Below are 16,957 nucleotides of genomic sequence, written 5' to 3' on the forward strand. Positions count from 1 at the left end.
CTGACTTGGTTTCTATGCGATCTTGTAAGCTTGCACTTAAGCATACACCTGCTGCTTTACCATAAGCCTATGAGCTGCTTGTCCTCATCTGTATGTTTTGAGGCAGGATTTTTCTGTGCTGTATGGTATGAACATTTTCTAAACTCAGAAGAAAGGATAGTTTGGTTTTTTTTGGTTTTCTTTGATCAGAACAGTTTGGAAGTTGATGGTCCTTCTAGCTACTCTGTACAGCACTGTAGGGATCCAGCTGATACATGACCAGCACTTGAAGTAAATGTTAAGAGGAGAAAAAAAGAAAAAAATTAAGATGGTATGTCTGCTACAACTCCTGGGGTATTCTTCTGTGGACTGAGATTAGCAAGGCCAGTTCCCCAAGGTCCGGGGCTGCAGCGTGGTACTTCAGACCTCTTCTTACAGAGGACAGCTTGGCCTGTCTATATCCTTGCAATTTGAGGAAAGAAAAGGGGAGATTGAATTTTGAGTAGAGATCAGAGCAGGGATTTTTACTGGTCTTGTGATGGGGACTCTATAATGTAGTTACAATCAACAGAGTCTGATCATAAATAAATACATTTTGAGAGATGAGTGAACAGAAAGATCTTTAGGGACAGGAAGCAACACTGATGTTATTCTAGCATTAGTACCTTATATCTTGAACAACGTATTTACACTGCTAAATGAAACCTGCCAGAATCAAGTTTTGAAATGAGTTCAATTCACTGAATTTTTGAAATGTAAATATAAGGAGCTTTATGTTGCTTTGTTGCCTGCTTGCTACAAAAAAAATTATGCAGTTGCAACTGAATGTCTCTCCTAAAACTAAAGATTATTTTCCGCCATAATTTATGTTTTATTTTACCAGCACTCAGTGTAGATTGCTTAAACAGCAGTGGAAATAAATCAAAAAATGTTAGTAAAGATGGTAACAGAAGGGCTAAGAAATTGCTCTCTGAGCCTTGAACAGCTTTTTTTTTTTTTTTTTTTTTTTTTTTGAAGTAGGAATAAGAATTTTTCCATAATGTTTTTCAGTCCTGAGGAGAGATGTAGGAATGACATAATTCTGATGTTAAGGGTAAAATTTTCTTTTTTCTTTTTTTTTATTTTTTTTTTTAAGAAGAAGAAGAAAATTTAACAAAGCATCTCTTTAAAGCAATGGGGACCTTTGCATACCCATACATTGTGGCAGTGGTATAAAGTAAACTAGCCAGCAGGGACCCAACTGTGCATGAGCGCATCAAAGAAGGTGGTAAGGCAAAGAGGGCAGAACGCCCTCATGACTGTCTTCATGGACTCATGCAGTCGTACATCGAATAGTCTGCTAGATTTCCTTACTATAATCCTTAAAGAACCCACTTAAATCTTTGTTGCAAGCACAAGTATTTCAGAACACAACTATCATAGGGATGTAAAAGACCACTAATACACTCCTGTAAGCATCTGTATATATCGCCCTCTTGAGTGCTGTAAATACTCCCAGCACGCTGGCCAGTTATTCCTGCTCCTTTGTAGTTTACTAGTAACTCCCTTGCTTCCAAGAGCTGCAAAGCAACACATGAGCACTGTCAGGCTGCACAGTAGGCTGCCTGCCCTGTGCTGCACAGGGGAATGTTACACTTGCTTTGCTGCAAGGAGGAGAGTGAAGTTAGAGTCTGTGTGGAGCCAGATTAACTGGATTATCATCATCTCTCTGTCATGTTGCCCTCCTCTGATCTATGCACAGATCTCAAGTTTTGGACATGGAGAATCTGTACTTTAATGGCCACAGTACATCTCAGAGTACATACTGAGATTGCATGACTCAGCTATGTTAAAAAGGCTTTCTGCATTTTTCTTAAATGCCAGGAAGACTGATACCCTCCTGGGAGTGCAGAAATAAAAACCTACAGGTCTCCAGGAGATTGTGCCAGGTTAAGGATTAGGTCGCTTAAATCTGCTAATGCACAACGTGGGAGTGGCAGAAGGGGTGGCTGTGGCTTTGCAGCCAGCACGGAGCCTTTTTCCTTGCTGACTGCTTCCACTTGAAGCCATAATTATGTTTTCTCCATCTAATTCTGTTCTCAGGGTACTGACAGTTCTTTATGTCCCCATACAGTTCCTCCTCCTGCTTTGTGTGTGCCTGTGTGGTATCCCCCCTTGGAAAAAGAATATTCTTTTTTGCTTTTGCTACAATAAACTACAATAAAATACTCCCATGTTCTTAACATGCTTACTGTATTTGTGATTATAAAGGTAATTTACAATAAAGCAATTAAATAACCAATAAGTTAATACACAATACATTTATACAGAGTATTTCACAGGGCTCAAATGACTATCAGGTTCCAATACATTTAAGACCTTAAAACGACATTAATATTCAAAGTGTATCCACATCCACATTTATCATTGTAACAAATTCAAGACTCCCAACAACTTACATTTTTGGTTACAGTCCCCTTATGCGCACAAGACCAGTGGAATGCTCGAGCGACTGCGGAATTTAAAGGAGCACTACACGAGACAGGCATAAGCTAAGTGCTGGAAGCTGCCTTGGAAATACGAATTTTCTAAACTGAATTGACAATTCAGACTACAAATGGAAAGCGCTAGCATGCTTTCAAGAGTACACGTGTGATACACTTAGTGGAACAAGCCTCCCTGTCACTCAACTCTGTAGTTTCACAAATGTTTTAGGTCAGTGCCGCCTAAGGAAAGCTCCCGCTCTCGCTGGCCATTTGTTCCTTTACGCATCCTTGAGCCAGCATGGTGCCTCTGTACACTTGCTCAGTGAAACAGCCAGGGAAACCGATGGACCTTTAATTCAGCAAGCAAACACAAAAGAGTGCTAGCTGTAATTCTCCTTCGTTTCCCTGATCATTTTTCACTGTGCAGATGTGGTGGAACACGGAAGACACCAGCAGAGGGGAGGGACACGCTGGCTGGGAGCAGGCAGGACTTTCTGCAGGCAGCGGTACTAGCCTGTGCCAGTTAGAAACATCTTGTGGAACTACAGGGTTCAGCTTCTCTATTTTGAAACAAGGAACATGTTTCAAACCAATTTATAGTGCAAATCAAATAGTCAAGAGCAAAATGATGAACTCTGCCATAAAATACAGTATCTTTTTATAAACTCTCTCAACCTTCTTTCCCTCTGCCTCAGCCAATTGGTGCCCAGTAATAGAGTAGAATTTAGGTTTTGATATTGAAGGGTGTACGACGTAAAGAGTGCAGGGCCACCAAGCAGCAGCCACGAAGCAATGCTCCGATATTATAAATGGGATCTGTTCCTCCTCTCTGAGTACTGAATGCCCACATGATGGTTGGTACAACAGGAGCTGCTACAGCTAGAAAATCTACAAGGAGACTGCTACTCCAGTATCTCTTCACAATTCCTGTCTGAGAGAAAGTATTGACATACCCAAAAGCTTCATCATGAGGGTCTGCAAAATCAAGTTCTTTCATGACACGGTTTTCATTAGCTCCGCAATCCACTTTGCTGCACGGAGACTCCATGGGAGACAAAAGAATGGCAGAGTTTGGATCACTTGGAGTTAAGTCTAGTACTACACCGGAATCACTGAAGCATCCAGAAGGAAATTCATCCAATTCCTTTAATACGGAAGGTGGGCTTAATGGACTGCTATCTTGAGATCTGAAGATATTTTGAATGAGCTGCTCCACATCCAGACTATATGGCACTACATCAGTCTGGATGGCCTGTTCCACCAGCATGTTGCTGCTGCTTTCCTCCTCTTCTGGGGAAGAAATTAGTTTTTCATCAAGAACATTTTCAAATATCTCTTGATTCACCACAGAACTGAAGGGAGCTGGATCCCCCAAGTCAGAAGTTGTGGTGGTCAAACTCTCTTCAAATGAGTCAGTCCCGTTAGCTGTGTCTTCACTAAGAAGCAGCCCACTATCTGCCATCTCCTCCAGCACTTGGTCCTCTGCAACTTGGCTGTCTGACATTTTGGAATACAGCGCTAACGACTTCCCTGGCGAGCCACACCTGTACTCCAGACACTGCTCGTCCCTCAGCGAGCCGCTCTGTGCCATCTCCATGCTCTGAAGCAAAGACTCCAGTTTCTTGTTTTGAATGTTTATGTCTATGAAATATTTCTGAATCCCTTTGTCCTTCTCAGCCAAGCTGTTTTTCATGGTTTCAATAACCTGCTTGAGTTGTTTAATTTCCTTTCTTGCTTCCTTTAAGGCCAGCTGTGCCTCCACACGATGACACTCTTCTTCAATCCAGTCTTCCCTCATGCGTCCCAGCTGAGCCTTGAGCTCTTCTATTTCTGTTTCCCTGTAGCAAAATAAAATTGTTGTAACAAACACTTCTGCTGGTGGGTCACTTAAAGAATCAAAGAGAAGTTCCCCTGAGCCGGAATGGCTGCGCTGCAGAGCTGCTCCAAGGAGGAGGAAAATTCTTTCATGCACCATTTAGTGCCACTTCAGAGAGAACTGGCAGAGGTGTAAGGAGACTGCCAAGCCAAGCCGGTTAACTGCTCTCTAGAGCCCCCGATCTCCCCACTTAAGCAGCATGTGCCTCTGTGCAGCAAGAGGCTGCTGCCTTGACTTGCAGGCAAATGGGGAAATGCAGCTCCTACGTGAGATCCAGCCCTTACAAACATGGAGGTCCCGGGGGACCCAGGAGTCTGCATCAGGACTCTGCTCAAATGCTCTTTTTCGCCTGACTGGGGTTCTGTGTGATGGAGACCCAAGTCTCAATCTGCTCTTCTTAATTAAAGAAACTACGTCTGCTGCTGTGTAATGCACACGATCACTCTTTTGCTCAGTATCAGTACAAAGGTATGTTGCAAAATATTCAACCTAAGCAACAAAAACCAAGGCAGGCACATGGGTTTGTGTAAGAGGTTTTCTTTCACTAGGGAAACCTCACTGACTGAGGTAGAATAGAAGACTAAGGTGATACGTATTTGCAGGCATGAATTAATTTCTGTATGAAAGGTCCTGATGCTAAATCAGACTGATAAAAATATCCCTTTGAAATATTATTCTATCAGGCAAATTCAAAGAAGGGAAACAAGCCAAACATATTCATCAAATTTACAAATAAACTGAGTACTATACATTCACTGAACATGCTGTGAAACCTGAAATGCCTGAAAACAACTTAATGAGACTATGTTTTAAATTCCTTAGTTAAAACTTCTAGAGGTCAAGAAATGAGGAAAATGTTCAGGATTCCCCCCCCCCCCAATCCTTCTGAATAAATCTGAATCCTTCTTTATAACTCTGATTTCTGAAATGAAATGTACCTTTCTTGAAGTTTGCTCTCAGATTCCTTCAACTTTGTTTTTAAATGTCGTACTGTAACCTCTTTCTGCTGCAGAGGAGTCAAATACTGCTCTGGATTTGGTGGCTTAATGCCATGATTCTCACCACAAGATGTGTATCTCACTGAGCGCCTGAAAAGAAAAAAAAAAAAAGTAACAACCACCACTTAACATCACTCCTACAGTTCTTTAGTCTTGGCAAAAAGAAAGATATCACATTGACTGATACAAAGCTGAGTTTACACTTGACTCATTTTGAGCTTCTCTCAGTGTCAGCACAAGTGACTCAGTCTGGCAAATCAAAATACTTGAGGAAACTGCTGATTTGCAGGTACAGTAAAAAATTTACTATTCATTGTACTTGGTTTCAGTGCAATTACATCATACGAGATATTTAACTTTAAAATACCTAAAAATCCTCTCATCTAAAATGGGTGGAATGTTCAATAGTAGACAGCAAGGACATTCTGCTGTAGACATGGCATGTAAGTTAGTGTAAGAATTCAGTTTAGATCCATGTGTGAAATATGAAGTCAAGCATAGTGAAAGTAGCTTCATCCTGTCTATCTGGCATACCTGATAGTGAATTGCCGGAGGGACAAAGCGAGAGACAATAACTGTTTTCTTTTCTGTACATGAAACTGCATTCTTTAGCAAGGTGCCTAAAACTAAGCAGGGCGAATTTTTGCCTATTGTATTTTCTGTGCCACTACACCCAAAGCTCTCTGAAGCAAAGTGGAGCCTTTTATATGAAAGAGCCAGTAAAGCCACATGAGAATTGATGGTATGAAACCACTCAAGAAATGCTCCGTCTTGAGTGAAAACCAACTGCAGGAGACCTTTGACTAAGAGTAGCACTGAGTCTGACGGAACTCAATCAATCAAGCTTTCACATGGGGAGAAAAATGTGGGATGGAGCAACTTGCTGACTGTCCAACCACCAATACGAAAAGTCACACCTATGTGGAGGAGCAAGATGACTTGCTCACCAATTCAGAGAGCTGATTCCATGTTTGAGGGTGCAGAAGGTAAGTCAGTGCAGTGAATGCTGAGAGGATGAAGTAAACACTTGCCTCATTACTGGGCTGCTGTCACTTCCTTTGTACGAGCCTGAGTTACTGCTACTGGCAGAAGAAGCCCCGTAATTCTGGTGAATGTTAACAGGACTCAGCTGATTTCTGCACAGTGTTGGCAAAAGGTCCTTTTCGCGGGAAGTAGGTGGGCTGCCTCCAGGCTTGTAGGATGAGGATCCATTATTCCGACCATAAGAGCCACGACTGGAGGGGAACCAAAATGGTTAAAGCAGATTAGATAATCTTCATCACACAACCCATTGTGTGTCCTGTTTTACACACACCTTTGTCTGTCTAACACAGATAAATAACAGTGAGTGGCTGGGAGGAAAGAAAGTCTTGATGCCATCAGCCACTGCACATTCTTTCACTGACTGTGAGGGTCTTAGTTTGAACTATGTGATCCAGGGAAACCTCCGGCCTTTTAACATTTCCCTGATTATAGTACAGTTTCCAGTGAGTCCATCAGATCATCCATGTTCTCTGAACCTCTGACTCCTCTGAGGATTGCAGAGGACTGCGATCTTGCTTAGTTCCAAAAGACTCACATTCCAGCTTTTCCCTGCCAGGCCTGCAGAGAGATGCCTATCCGTGGAGGCTGACGGAGGGCTGTTGTAAGAGTGCTTTCACGATCCTCAGCAAGCAGCCTGAGGGATCACAGCGTGCAGTGAAAACAGACTTTCTTTGAGCCACTGTTCTCTTGTGCCTTTGGCATACTGGGTGCTTCAGCTGTCATTGTCAGCGATTCATTTACTTAGCCATAGTTTGCACCCTACTGAGAGAGGACTGAAATGGTATTAAAATATACAAAGAAAAGCACAGCTCCTTCCTTTCTTCCAATTTCTCCCATATGTATCTACCCTTCTTTTCCCAGTATTTATTAAATAATCTGATTGTTAATTGTGTGTGCTTGAAAGCAATGCATATCTGAACTGTCCAACAGCTGCCCAAGAACTGGGGCACTCTGAAAACAGCTTTTAGAGGTGCATTTTTATTTTGTTCAGTTGATTTGCTTTCCTACTGTGCCTCTACCTTTATTCTCTCTCATGGAATTTGTTGTTCTAAACTTTAATAAAAGAAAAAGGGCAAGTTTCAAAAAAAATATGGAAAATGGCAAATCCAGCCAGTGAAGGAGAAGGATAGAATATAAAAAATAAAATACCACAGAATTATGAAGCAAAATCTCGTCTTAAAATTGTCTGAACTGGTTTCCTCTCTTCTCTGAAAATGGAACACTTTATAAGGAACAGATGGTTGAGTGGCTGTGCTGCAAACCTTCATCGCAGTGCTGTGGTTTGGGAGATTTTATAATTATTTTACAATAAAGTGCAGGACTATGGTTTGTGACAACATGAAATGTTTCATAGCCAGTTAAGTCAAACAGCTAAAATGGATAGATTACAAAGGAGAAATCTTTTTCTTTCGTACAATACAGCATCAATTTTGTGTAAGGCAGAATCTGCACAGCAATGCATTTGGAGAAGCGTTATTACAGAGAACTTCTAGCCATTTAAGCAAGGCAGTACGGTATAATTTAAAGTTTTATTTAAACACACAACAATATATGCAATTACATACTCTCTTACTTAAAAAGTAAAGGTCATTTTAGGACTTCATATTTAGTGCTGCTTTCTTCATAGTCAGTACTTTCCTAGCTATATTTGTCTAGAGAGAGCTTAACTACTATTTATTTTTCTAACGGTCTCATGACACAGATAGGAAACTCTTCATTAAGCATCATTCATCCGATCCTTGTACACCGGGGCCCCTTGTGAAGCCTGTGTGCCTTGAGCATATGGATATCCCGCTGTCCTTCCCCTTCTGCCTGCCAGCTCCGCTCTCGAGAACGCACAAAGGGCAGGAAACAAATCATCTCTCAGGCTGAACTCCTTCCACCCACCCCAAACCTGCAACCAGCGGGGGCTGCGTGGGCAGCGCACAATGTGCACTGCTCTAGCCAAGCTGCCCAGCATTCAGAAGCGATCCGCATGTGATACGGAGGAAACTTACAGAAACCTTTTAAAAAGTGTTCATTTAGAGAAACGACTATGATCTCTTTTTTTGAAGCTGTGTATAGTTTACTCATATAAAAGACACGGCTGCTTTAGAAATGAGTATTAACAGCAAAATTGTCAGCTTCTTCCCACGAAAAATAAGGCTATGACCTGTAAAGACACGTGCTGAGCTGACAATTTATCACAGGAAAAAACCAAAGTGGTATGACCAGAAAGTTAAGGTTAATTCGTTAGAAGCACTGCTGTTAACTAACATATATGTAGCTATTTTCCCCTCTATTCCAGCCAATGTCTTTTTTACCTTACCTGATTGATTGAATCACAAATGCTTGTTATAAACAAAAAAGTGCCAGTTAGCAACGGCATATGGACAATTTTTGTTCTCTAAATACAGCATTTTTGTTCTCTCTCATATCGCAACTCTGACTGGTGTAAGTACTGCCAGAGAGCATACTGTCATTCAAATTGTTCTAAAACTCACAGTAGTGATATTATACATATTAGCTGCAAAGCATTATGTAGTAGTCTCTCTCTGTACTAAGCAATACTGGAAATATATAGCACAAATTGCTTTGCTTACTTGCGAGAAAAAGAAGATCTTTTGCTTCCAGCAGCAGACATATGGACTTCAGGAGCTGAAATACTGCCTGTGCTGCTTGAAGAGCTAAAATCAGCTTCACTCCCTGGAAAGGAAAAGGAAAGAGTAAAACACGATGGAAATTATAACTCAAAGACTGTTTTCAGAAAAACAATGAATCACAAGGATCCTTCCTTTGTCTGTCTTGTGTGAATTTTAAAAGTTGTATGAATTTTCAAACATCCCTGAGGACAAGCACTGGATACATTCCAGATTTTCAACAATTCCTCAGAACTGGCAATTCAACAAGAGCAGGAAAAAAAAATTGGACACAGAAACTTATTCTACAGAAACCATTTTAGAAGCAGGCTGAAGACTTTTGTTATGACAACCTGTTTGCTTTCTCACAGTTATCAATATGTATATTGATATGAGGCTGCTGATAGGGCTCCTTTGAGAGCACAGTGATTAAGAATATACAGTTGTTACTGCAGTTCTCTTCCCTTAAACCACTGGGAAGTACTGCTTACTGGGGAGAAAGCCTGTCTTTTTCTGCTTTCTGCAATGATATACATGTATATAGGTTACTAGAGTAAATATATGTATATATGTGTACATATATGTGTGTGTGTGTGTGTGTGTGTGTGTGTGTGTGTGTGTGTGTACAAAGAAGCATAGTAAGACAATTCTAATAGATTTTAAATAACTCAGTAATAATACATGGCTCTCAAGTGCTTCTCGGGTGTTAAGCCATATATCTGATTACTGACTTTCTATGGATTACAGCTTTTATTTTCCAAGCTCTGTTACATACACAAAAAATGCACTCTCTTTGCTGACGCCAGAAGGTAAATTTACTAATAAAGTCTTATCATCTCGAAAAATACCCTGAAGAAATTAGCTTTTTTTAATCTAATTTTGTCACTCAAATGGCAAATTTTCCAAGCTGTATCCAAGTCTAATTCTGCAGAGTCACAACAGATAGTAACTTTATTTCAGGGAAGCGAAATAACTTTTTGATGCACTTTAATAACAGCTGGTCAGCAGGAAGAAATATCATGATTTATATGGCATCTTTCATTTGGGAATTTCAATGCACCTTGCAGCCACTGACTATCCTAGCGTCACTCAAATCACACCCAGAAATTGGGGAGGGGATTTACCCAAGACCACATGTGCAGCACTCTGGCCCCATGAAGCTCCCATGCACAAGCTGACCCTTCCAGGGCCACCTAGGAAGCCACAAAGAACACCATGAGGCCACCAAGGTAAGGAAGCCAGCAAGGTGGGCACCTCCTGCCCTTCCAGTGCAGGGAGGGACACCTGTGAGTTGGGGCAAGGCTCCTTATGAAAGCTGATACTGCAGACTTCCCAGCAGGGTTTATACTCTGGTTAGAGGCTTCTCAGTAGGCTTTATAACCAGGATCTCCCAGGAAGCCCCTGCCACCCTTTGCTGGCTGTGCTGAGTGGCAGCTCTTCCCAGCAAGGGAAGGTTGAGAACACAATTCCTGCTGCCTCCTTTAGGGGTGCCTCCATCATCCTCCACAGAAACATCCACTCAGGTGAGCAGCTGGAGACTTAGCACCCAAGAGCTCTTTTTCTTTTTTCTTTCTTTTTTTTTCTTTTTTCTTTTTTTTTTTTTTTTTTTTTTGCCATAACCCACTTTTCCGCGAGGGGGAGATGCAACTACAGCTACTGTGATAGCCACCATGACAAATACATCCTCTAAGCTCAGGGACAGTTAAATCTTTAGCACAGCTGACTGGCACATCTTAGGCTCCTGAATGCTCTGGACTGCAAAAAAAAAGGCATTGTTAGTGCATGTTTTCACAGACAGTCTTATACAGCAGGAATCATTTAGCAAAATATGTTAGCCACTTATGGTCATAGTGGTCTCAGAACCAACATGTTCTGATACAACTTCTTTCTAATTTCACAAAGTCCAAGTGTCAGAACATACATTACTCATTACTCCAACCTGTACACTTAATCTCAAATACCAACTGACAGGAATTGTTCTGTCTTTTTGGCAAGGAAACCACTGCCCTTCCTGTGATGTCTTCTTGCTTGTTTGAATGCTGCAGGATTCAGCAGGATCAAGCTGTTTTTTTTTTTTTTTTCTTTTTTTTTCACCAGTTGCAAGTCTATGAGATATAAATCAGATCAGTTTTGTTTACTTGTCACAGACACGGAAGCAAAGAAATTCAAGAAAATCAAGAACAAAACCAAACTCAACCTATTCTCAGTTATTAACTAGGCTCTCTCGTGATGACAGGACAGAAGTGCATTATAGAGGAATCATCAGAGGAACTACATTTCAGAGTAAAGTCTTGGCTTTTTCCATGCTGAAGAGCTCTAATTGAAAAAGCATTAAAGATGCACACTGTTTCTTGTTATTTAATGCTCTACAACATCCCAACATAAAAGGCATCTACAAGCCACAGTTTTTGGAAGACAGGGAGTCTTTTCCAGTTGGAATTGTGAGCAGCGATAAAGTTGCCTTGCAAATAACCTTGGCAAACTCTCATACAGAGGGTGGGAGCAGGAATAGAAACAGTTGGAAGCAGGAGGTGGTAAATCTGTTAGTGGGGAGTAATGAGAAGTCTGTGAGAGAACAGATAGTTGTGCCTATTAAGTAGTATAACTGATAGGCCAATAGATCTTGGGAAGAACGAGATTTTACAAGAGGAGTTTGATCTACAACTGACCTCTAAAACAAAATATCTGGTTAGAGCTGGGTGTCCTAGAGGAACTGCAACATTTTGGTTCAAAATTTCAGGGAAGGCCAAATTACCTTCCCAGGAGGGTCATGTTAGGTGCAAGGCTGGGCACCAGCTGCACAGGGCAGCCTAGCTTTTACCTAGGAAGATGTATTTTGGCCTTAACATAGGCCTTAACCTCTGAAACTCAGGGTGCACGAAGAAACATCAGTCCTTTTTCTCTGTGTTTCTTCTAACTCAGCCCAGCCCAGAATATTCCAGAGTCTAATTTCAAAACAGAAAAATGTACTGCCTAATTCTTGAAAACAGTATCCCAGGGATCCAGTTTTATTGCTTTTAATCAATTCCATACCCAGCATAACATCCCCGAATAATCAGACCCATGGTGACCTGCGTCGTTGCAGTCCTAACCAAATAGGAACCACATGCAAAGATATGGAGGGGAGGGCGGGAGGGGAGCAACAAAGCCACTTTGTTTTATAGAATATTTATATCATGTCTGCAAATGCATACGGCAACAATCCTCTCCTTGGGGAAGCAAAATGACCGCGGGACGTCATGTCCCAAGCTGCAATAGAGTTTTCCTGATAAACAGAACACTCTCGTCTAAGAGATTAAATTCCACACAGAATACCGTCTCAGTATTATGTTAATCCCAAACCTAATTTTACAAACAAGACCTGAACAGGTAAACGTCACAGATTTCATACCTCCAGCGTTCAGGCCTCCAACACATTCCTGCCCTTGCAACATGCCAACAGCTTTCCAAAGCAAAGTACTGGCTCCTACACGACGCACACGAGCCCGAGCTGCGGCTCATCTACGATTAAGCAGACCACATCATAACCAGACCGTGTTATTGAAGGCATTTCAAGGAAGCAAGGCTTACTAATAGCCTCTCCCCGACCCGCCTGGCGTGCAGCGTAGCGCTGGGAAGGGCTGCCAAGCCAGGTACCGCAGAGAAGGTTTAGCAGAGCCTGGAAAAGCAGCCATCTCAGTTCCTGGCGTTTCTGAAAGACTGAAATACATTTGAAACAGGAAGCAAGAATTAAGCTCTCTGACCCAATTCTGGTAACAGCTATGCACATCCTTTAATGCTGAGCATGGGAGACTACTCGTGCCTAAAATCAGGCAGTGTGTATTTACAGGATCTTCCAGAACTTTTTGTAAATTAAAGAGGTCACAGTTAGTAGTGTTCGCAAGTGGGATAGCTGATGTTCAAGCCAGCCTGCATGTAGAAATGCTACAGTAATGTTACTAGTAGACTTTTAAAAATACTTTCTCCAATTTAGTAAACATCTCTATGTAAAATAACACATGTACCCATATATAATATAAATTGTAACACATCTTCGTGGATAAGTATTACTTCCGCCTTCCAAACATTTCAACAAAGAGAGGAAACTCCTTGTCTGAGAGCACCAGGTAGGAGCAGAACAAGCCGCTCTACAGCCTTTCTCCAGGCTGTCAACGACCCAGGGCAGCCTGCCGACTATTTCTGTTGCTGTGGCAATGTGGTCGGAAAAGCTCATGAAAGCAAGCAGCAGAACCGCCTCAGCAGCAGCGTTAACCATGAAAGAAGTTGACATTTCTGAAAAACACATTCTTTCGTCCCAACCGGCTGTAACACTTGTTTTGCCCGGGTCTGAGGTGTCCCTGTTTTAGAGGATCACATTCCCAAAGGACATCACCCGTTAAGCCGCCAGCTTCAGAGCTATCTCATCTGAAATTCGTTCACACATATTCTCCCATGCCGGTGGCTCCACACCAGAGCACCAATAACCTGCTGGCAGCGCTGGGAATCGGCGCTTGTGCCGCACGCACGGCTCCGGCCTCGGGCTGCCGGGACACCCACGGCTCTCGGAGCCCAGGGAGGGCAGGGCGACAGCCTGCGCGCCGCAGAGCTTAAGCGGCCGGACGGCCAGCGCGGTGCTGCCACCTCCTCCAGCCTTGAACGGGTATCTGAGAAGGAGGAACGAAGTGGCGCAGCGCCTAGCACCATCCCCAGGCTTTACTGGCAGACGGGACACAGCACCAAGCCAAAAATACGCTGTGGACGGCAGCGCGCTTTTGGCCCTCTTGGCCTTTTGGTGTCCGGACAACACTGTGACCCTCACGCCGTGCAGCGGAGAGGGAGCGGAGGAGGAGGGAGCCCACAGCCCCGCGGCTATACTACAATTATATTACAAACTTGAGGGGTTGAGGAGAGGAAGAGAGAGACCACTGTGCAAGGGCAGCTGCTCTCCAGGGCACGCGGGCCCTTGTTCACCCAGCTGGGGCACTGGGGCCCTCGCGCCTCCATTTGCGGGTGCGGAAAAGCCGCACCTTGATCTCTGCTCTCTCCGCTTCTCAGCTGTGCTCTCAGGCTAACGACACGCTGCTGTGGCCATGTAACACACACAACTAGCAGCCTTTACAGGCAGAACGAGCTACATGTTTTGGGGACACCACAGCTGGCTGCAAGCACTGAAATGCCACACCACGTACGTATGTGTATAGAGACAGTACGTGTATTTCTTACGCAGAAACAAACACCCACACGCATGCATGCAGTGTGCAATCCAATTCTTCTGTTTCCAGTCATTACTGATAGCCTAAATACCATGTCATACGGTCTTCTGGCCTCAGACAGTACAAAACTACACTTGCACTTTAGCATTTAATATTTTTCCTTCTGTAAGAATAAAGTTGGAACTTTTTCACATGCATTTCACTGTCTGCTTTCTATTAAATGATAAAATTAGAATACAGAAAAAAGGGGAAAAGTTCAAGTAATATTTTTAACAGGAATATTGACAGCTGATCAGCAGAACTGGACTTCCAAAACCCAGGATGCATATGAACTTATTAAAATCTAGTCATATTTTGTATGCCTTTTTTATTTACAACTTCAGTACTAATCCATAGCTGCCAACTTACATAAACCACAGAACTTACTTGTCTTGAAACTCCATAAAGAAGCACTCTTTCATATATATCAGTCTTGATGCTGGGTTTTGCATTTAGTTACCCAGTGAAACAGAGCTGTAAATAAAATTGTGCTGACAGAGACAGCTTGTCCTCAAGATGTAAAGCACTTAAATTCTCTGAGCTTACTTGCCTTCAAAAACATCCCATTATAGGGCAAAGGGACTAAAATATGCATACACATTCACCAGCTCCAAGCAGCAAACAGGGAATTAAATGGAGCACTGCCTCTGAAGATAGCTTTATTTAGAGACTCCAGCATAACAAAAGTGCAGCAAAGCCATTAGAAGCAGCTAGAGAAGAAGAGAGGATTCACTTCTACTGTGCACTATCGAAAGTATTTGTATTTCTAAGAGATTCTGTATCATTTACCTTGAAACCTTTAATGTAGAGCCACATCTTCAGTTCGAATTTTTCACAGCATTAAGTAGTGTCTCCAGAAAATACTAATGTAGCTCCCTTTCGGCCTAATATTGTTCCTGCAGGAATATTTCTGTATGCAACAAGCAATTTCAATAATTATTCACAGGCTCATAAAAGTAAGAAAAAGGAGCTGGAAAGAAGTGATGAGCTTGCTTTAGCATTTCAGGCTTTTTCTTCATCCTTAAGAAATGACCTGTTTCAAGGGCAATGTCTCCCACGGACAAATGTACTTGATTGCCACTGTGACGCCCGTAAGAAGTCTTGGTTCCAGTCCCAAGTCTTAAACTTATTACTTATTTGACTAATTATTACTATACTTGAGACTTTTACCTTAGCCTTACTATTACATGTTATAAGAAACAGTAATCAGATACAAACAGAAACAATCCTGGGGGAATGGAATATGACACAGGAACCTCCCCTGCATGTGGATGCTCTAATCATTGGGCTACAGAAGCTCTTGCACGCTTTCTTTCTGCCCGTGTCTCATACTCTCCACTGCAATGGGATGAGCTGGGGATTCCCACTAGGTTTCTGTGGTTCAAGCCCTTTTATGAGAGGTGTGGATTTGAACTCGTTCGGTCTGAGGAGGGTACCGAACTCAAACCTTTCTTGTGAGCAAGTGCTCTAACAGCTCAGCTGTTACACAAAACGTGGTGGTACCACCAGTGCTGGCCACATTTTGAAGGAACGAAATGTGCTGGTTGTCAATACTCACAGAAATAGTCTAGTGCTGCCAAGGAGGTTCAGAGCGAATTTGAGGCACATGTGGGCACACTCAGGACTACAAATACAGGGCTAAGTCCAGCAGTCAGCCCTTTTGTTCCATTTCTATGGACTCTAGAGGTGTTTTTCAGCCTGGTGTGCTCTCGGCTGTGAATCCTTGCCTTTCCTCATAATCCAGTGCTCCCTCACCACATTGCTATTCATTTCAGCCAAAAGTAGCTCAGATCTTCTATTAACCATGTTTCAGTTGATTGCATGGTCTGGTAACTGCTAATGACTTGGGCAGCTGGCAAAGGTGTAGTCAGAAGGGACAAGGAGCAAAAATTTCAGTCTGAGTCTCTGTAAATTATTCTAGCCTGATGGGTGATAGATTTCCAGCTCCATGTCAGATAGCAGATTTCAGGCCTAAACTGCAACACAGATTCTAGATCCCCATATTCAGATCTGTACTTGATTTACAAATAATCAATTCACACTACTGGTTGTGTGATCTAAACTAGTTATTAATTTTGATTTTTGCTCATCTTGCTAGCTTACTCATCTTACATTGGGAAAGGTTTGTTATCAATTAATGTAATCAAATTCTTATCACATAGCTTTCTGATCTCATCTAAATCTAGTCTTGACAGTAATATGAAATACATTAATGGAAATTATAAGCACTGCAGATCTCAAAATGAATGCAAAATATGACTTGTGTATGCTGTAAAACCACATTCAGTTAAGCTCTTACCTAAACACACTAGCCACTATAAACTAATTACTGATATTGGGTGGGAGTCATGTCTAATTGTGGTTTTATTTCATGGATTTGTAGAGTAGCTACAAGTGGATGTTGGAATAGACAAAGAGCTTTTCAAGTTATTTTTTTCTGCTTTATATATTTTACAGAAATCAACCTGACCCCGGTATTTTTTGTATTAATATATACAATTTGAGCTGTTCTGACAATACTTTTAAAATTGCTCCCATAATTTTTTCTCTTCTCAGCCTGAAATGACCCTCGTGAGGGGGGAACATTTATTCACAGAGCAGAAGGGAAGAGTCTAGGGAATCTACCTCCCTGATCAAACAAAGATGCTCTCTGGATCAGAGATAGAGGGATGCTACTTTGCTGCATCAAGCAGTACCATATGTATTTCTTCACTACAAATGTTGAGACTGGACATTTGAAAAATAT

The 16,957-nt window shown here is 42.1% G+C and overlaps 1 protein-coding gene across 2 annotated transcripts in view; it reads right to left on the reverse strand.

Moving 5' to 3' along the window:
• Nucleotides 1-1,119: 1,119 nt before the first annotated feature.
• The window catches only part of SYBU (syntabulin), a 47,529-nt gene continuing 31,691 nt past the window's right edge, over nucleotides 1,120-16,957 (reverse strand). For both annotated transcript variants that reach the window (XM_062570556.1, XM_062570555.1), the window contains exons 4-7: nucleotides 8,945-9,047; nucleotides 6,350-6,553; nucleotides 5,259-5,408; nucleotides 1,120-4,282 (exon numbers count right to left, since the gene is read on the reverse strand). In XM_062570556.1, the coding sequence (XP_062426540.1) occupies nucleotides 3,169-4,282; nucleotides 5,259-5,408; nucleotides 6,350-6,553; nucleotides 8,945-9,047 (1,571 nt within the window). In that variant the 3' untranslated portion in view covers nucleotides 1,120-3,168. The remainder of the gene's footprint in view (nucleotides 4,283-5,258; nucleotides 5,409-6,349; nucleotides 6,554-8,944; nucleotides 9,048-16,957) is intronic.

The sequence above is a fragment of the Rhea pennata genome, chromosome 2 (assembly GCF_028389875.1).
Source record: "Rhea pennata isolate bPtePen1 chromosome 2, bPtePen1.pri, whole genome shotgun sequence".
NCBI lineage: Eukaryota > Metazoa > Chordata > Aves > Rheiformes > Rheidae > Rhea > Rhea pennata.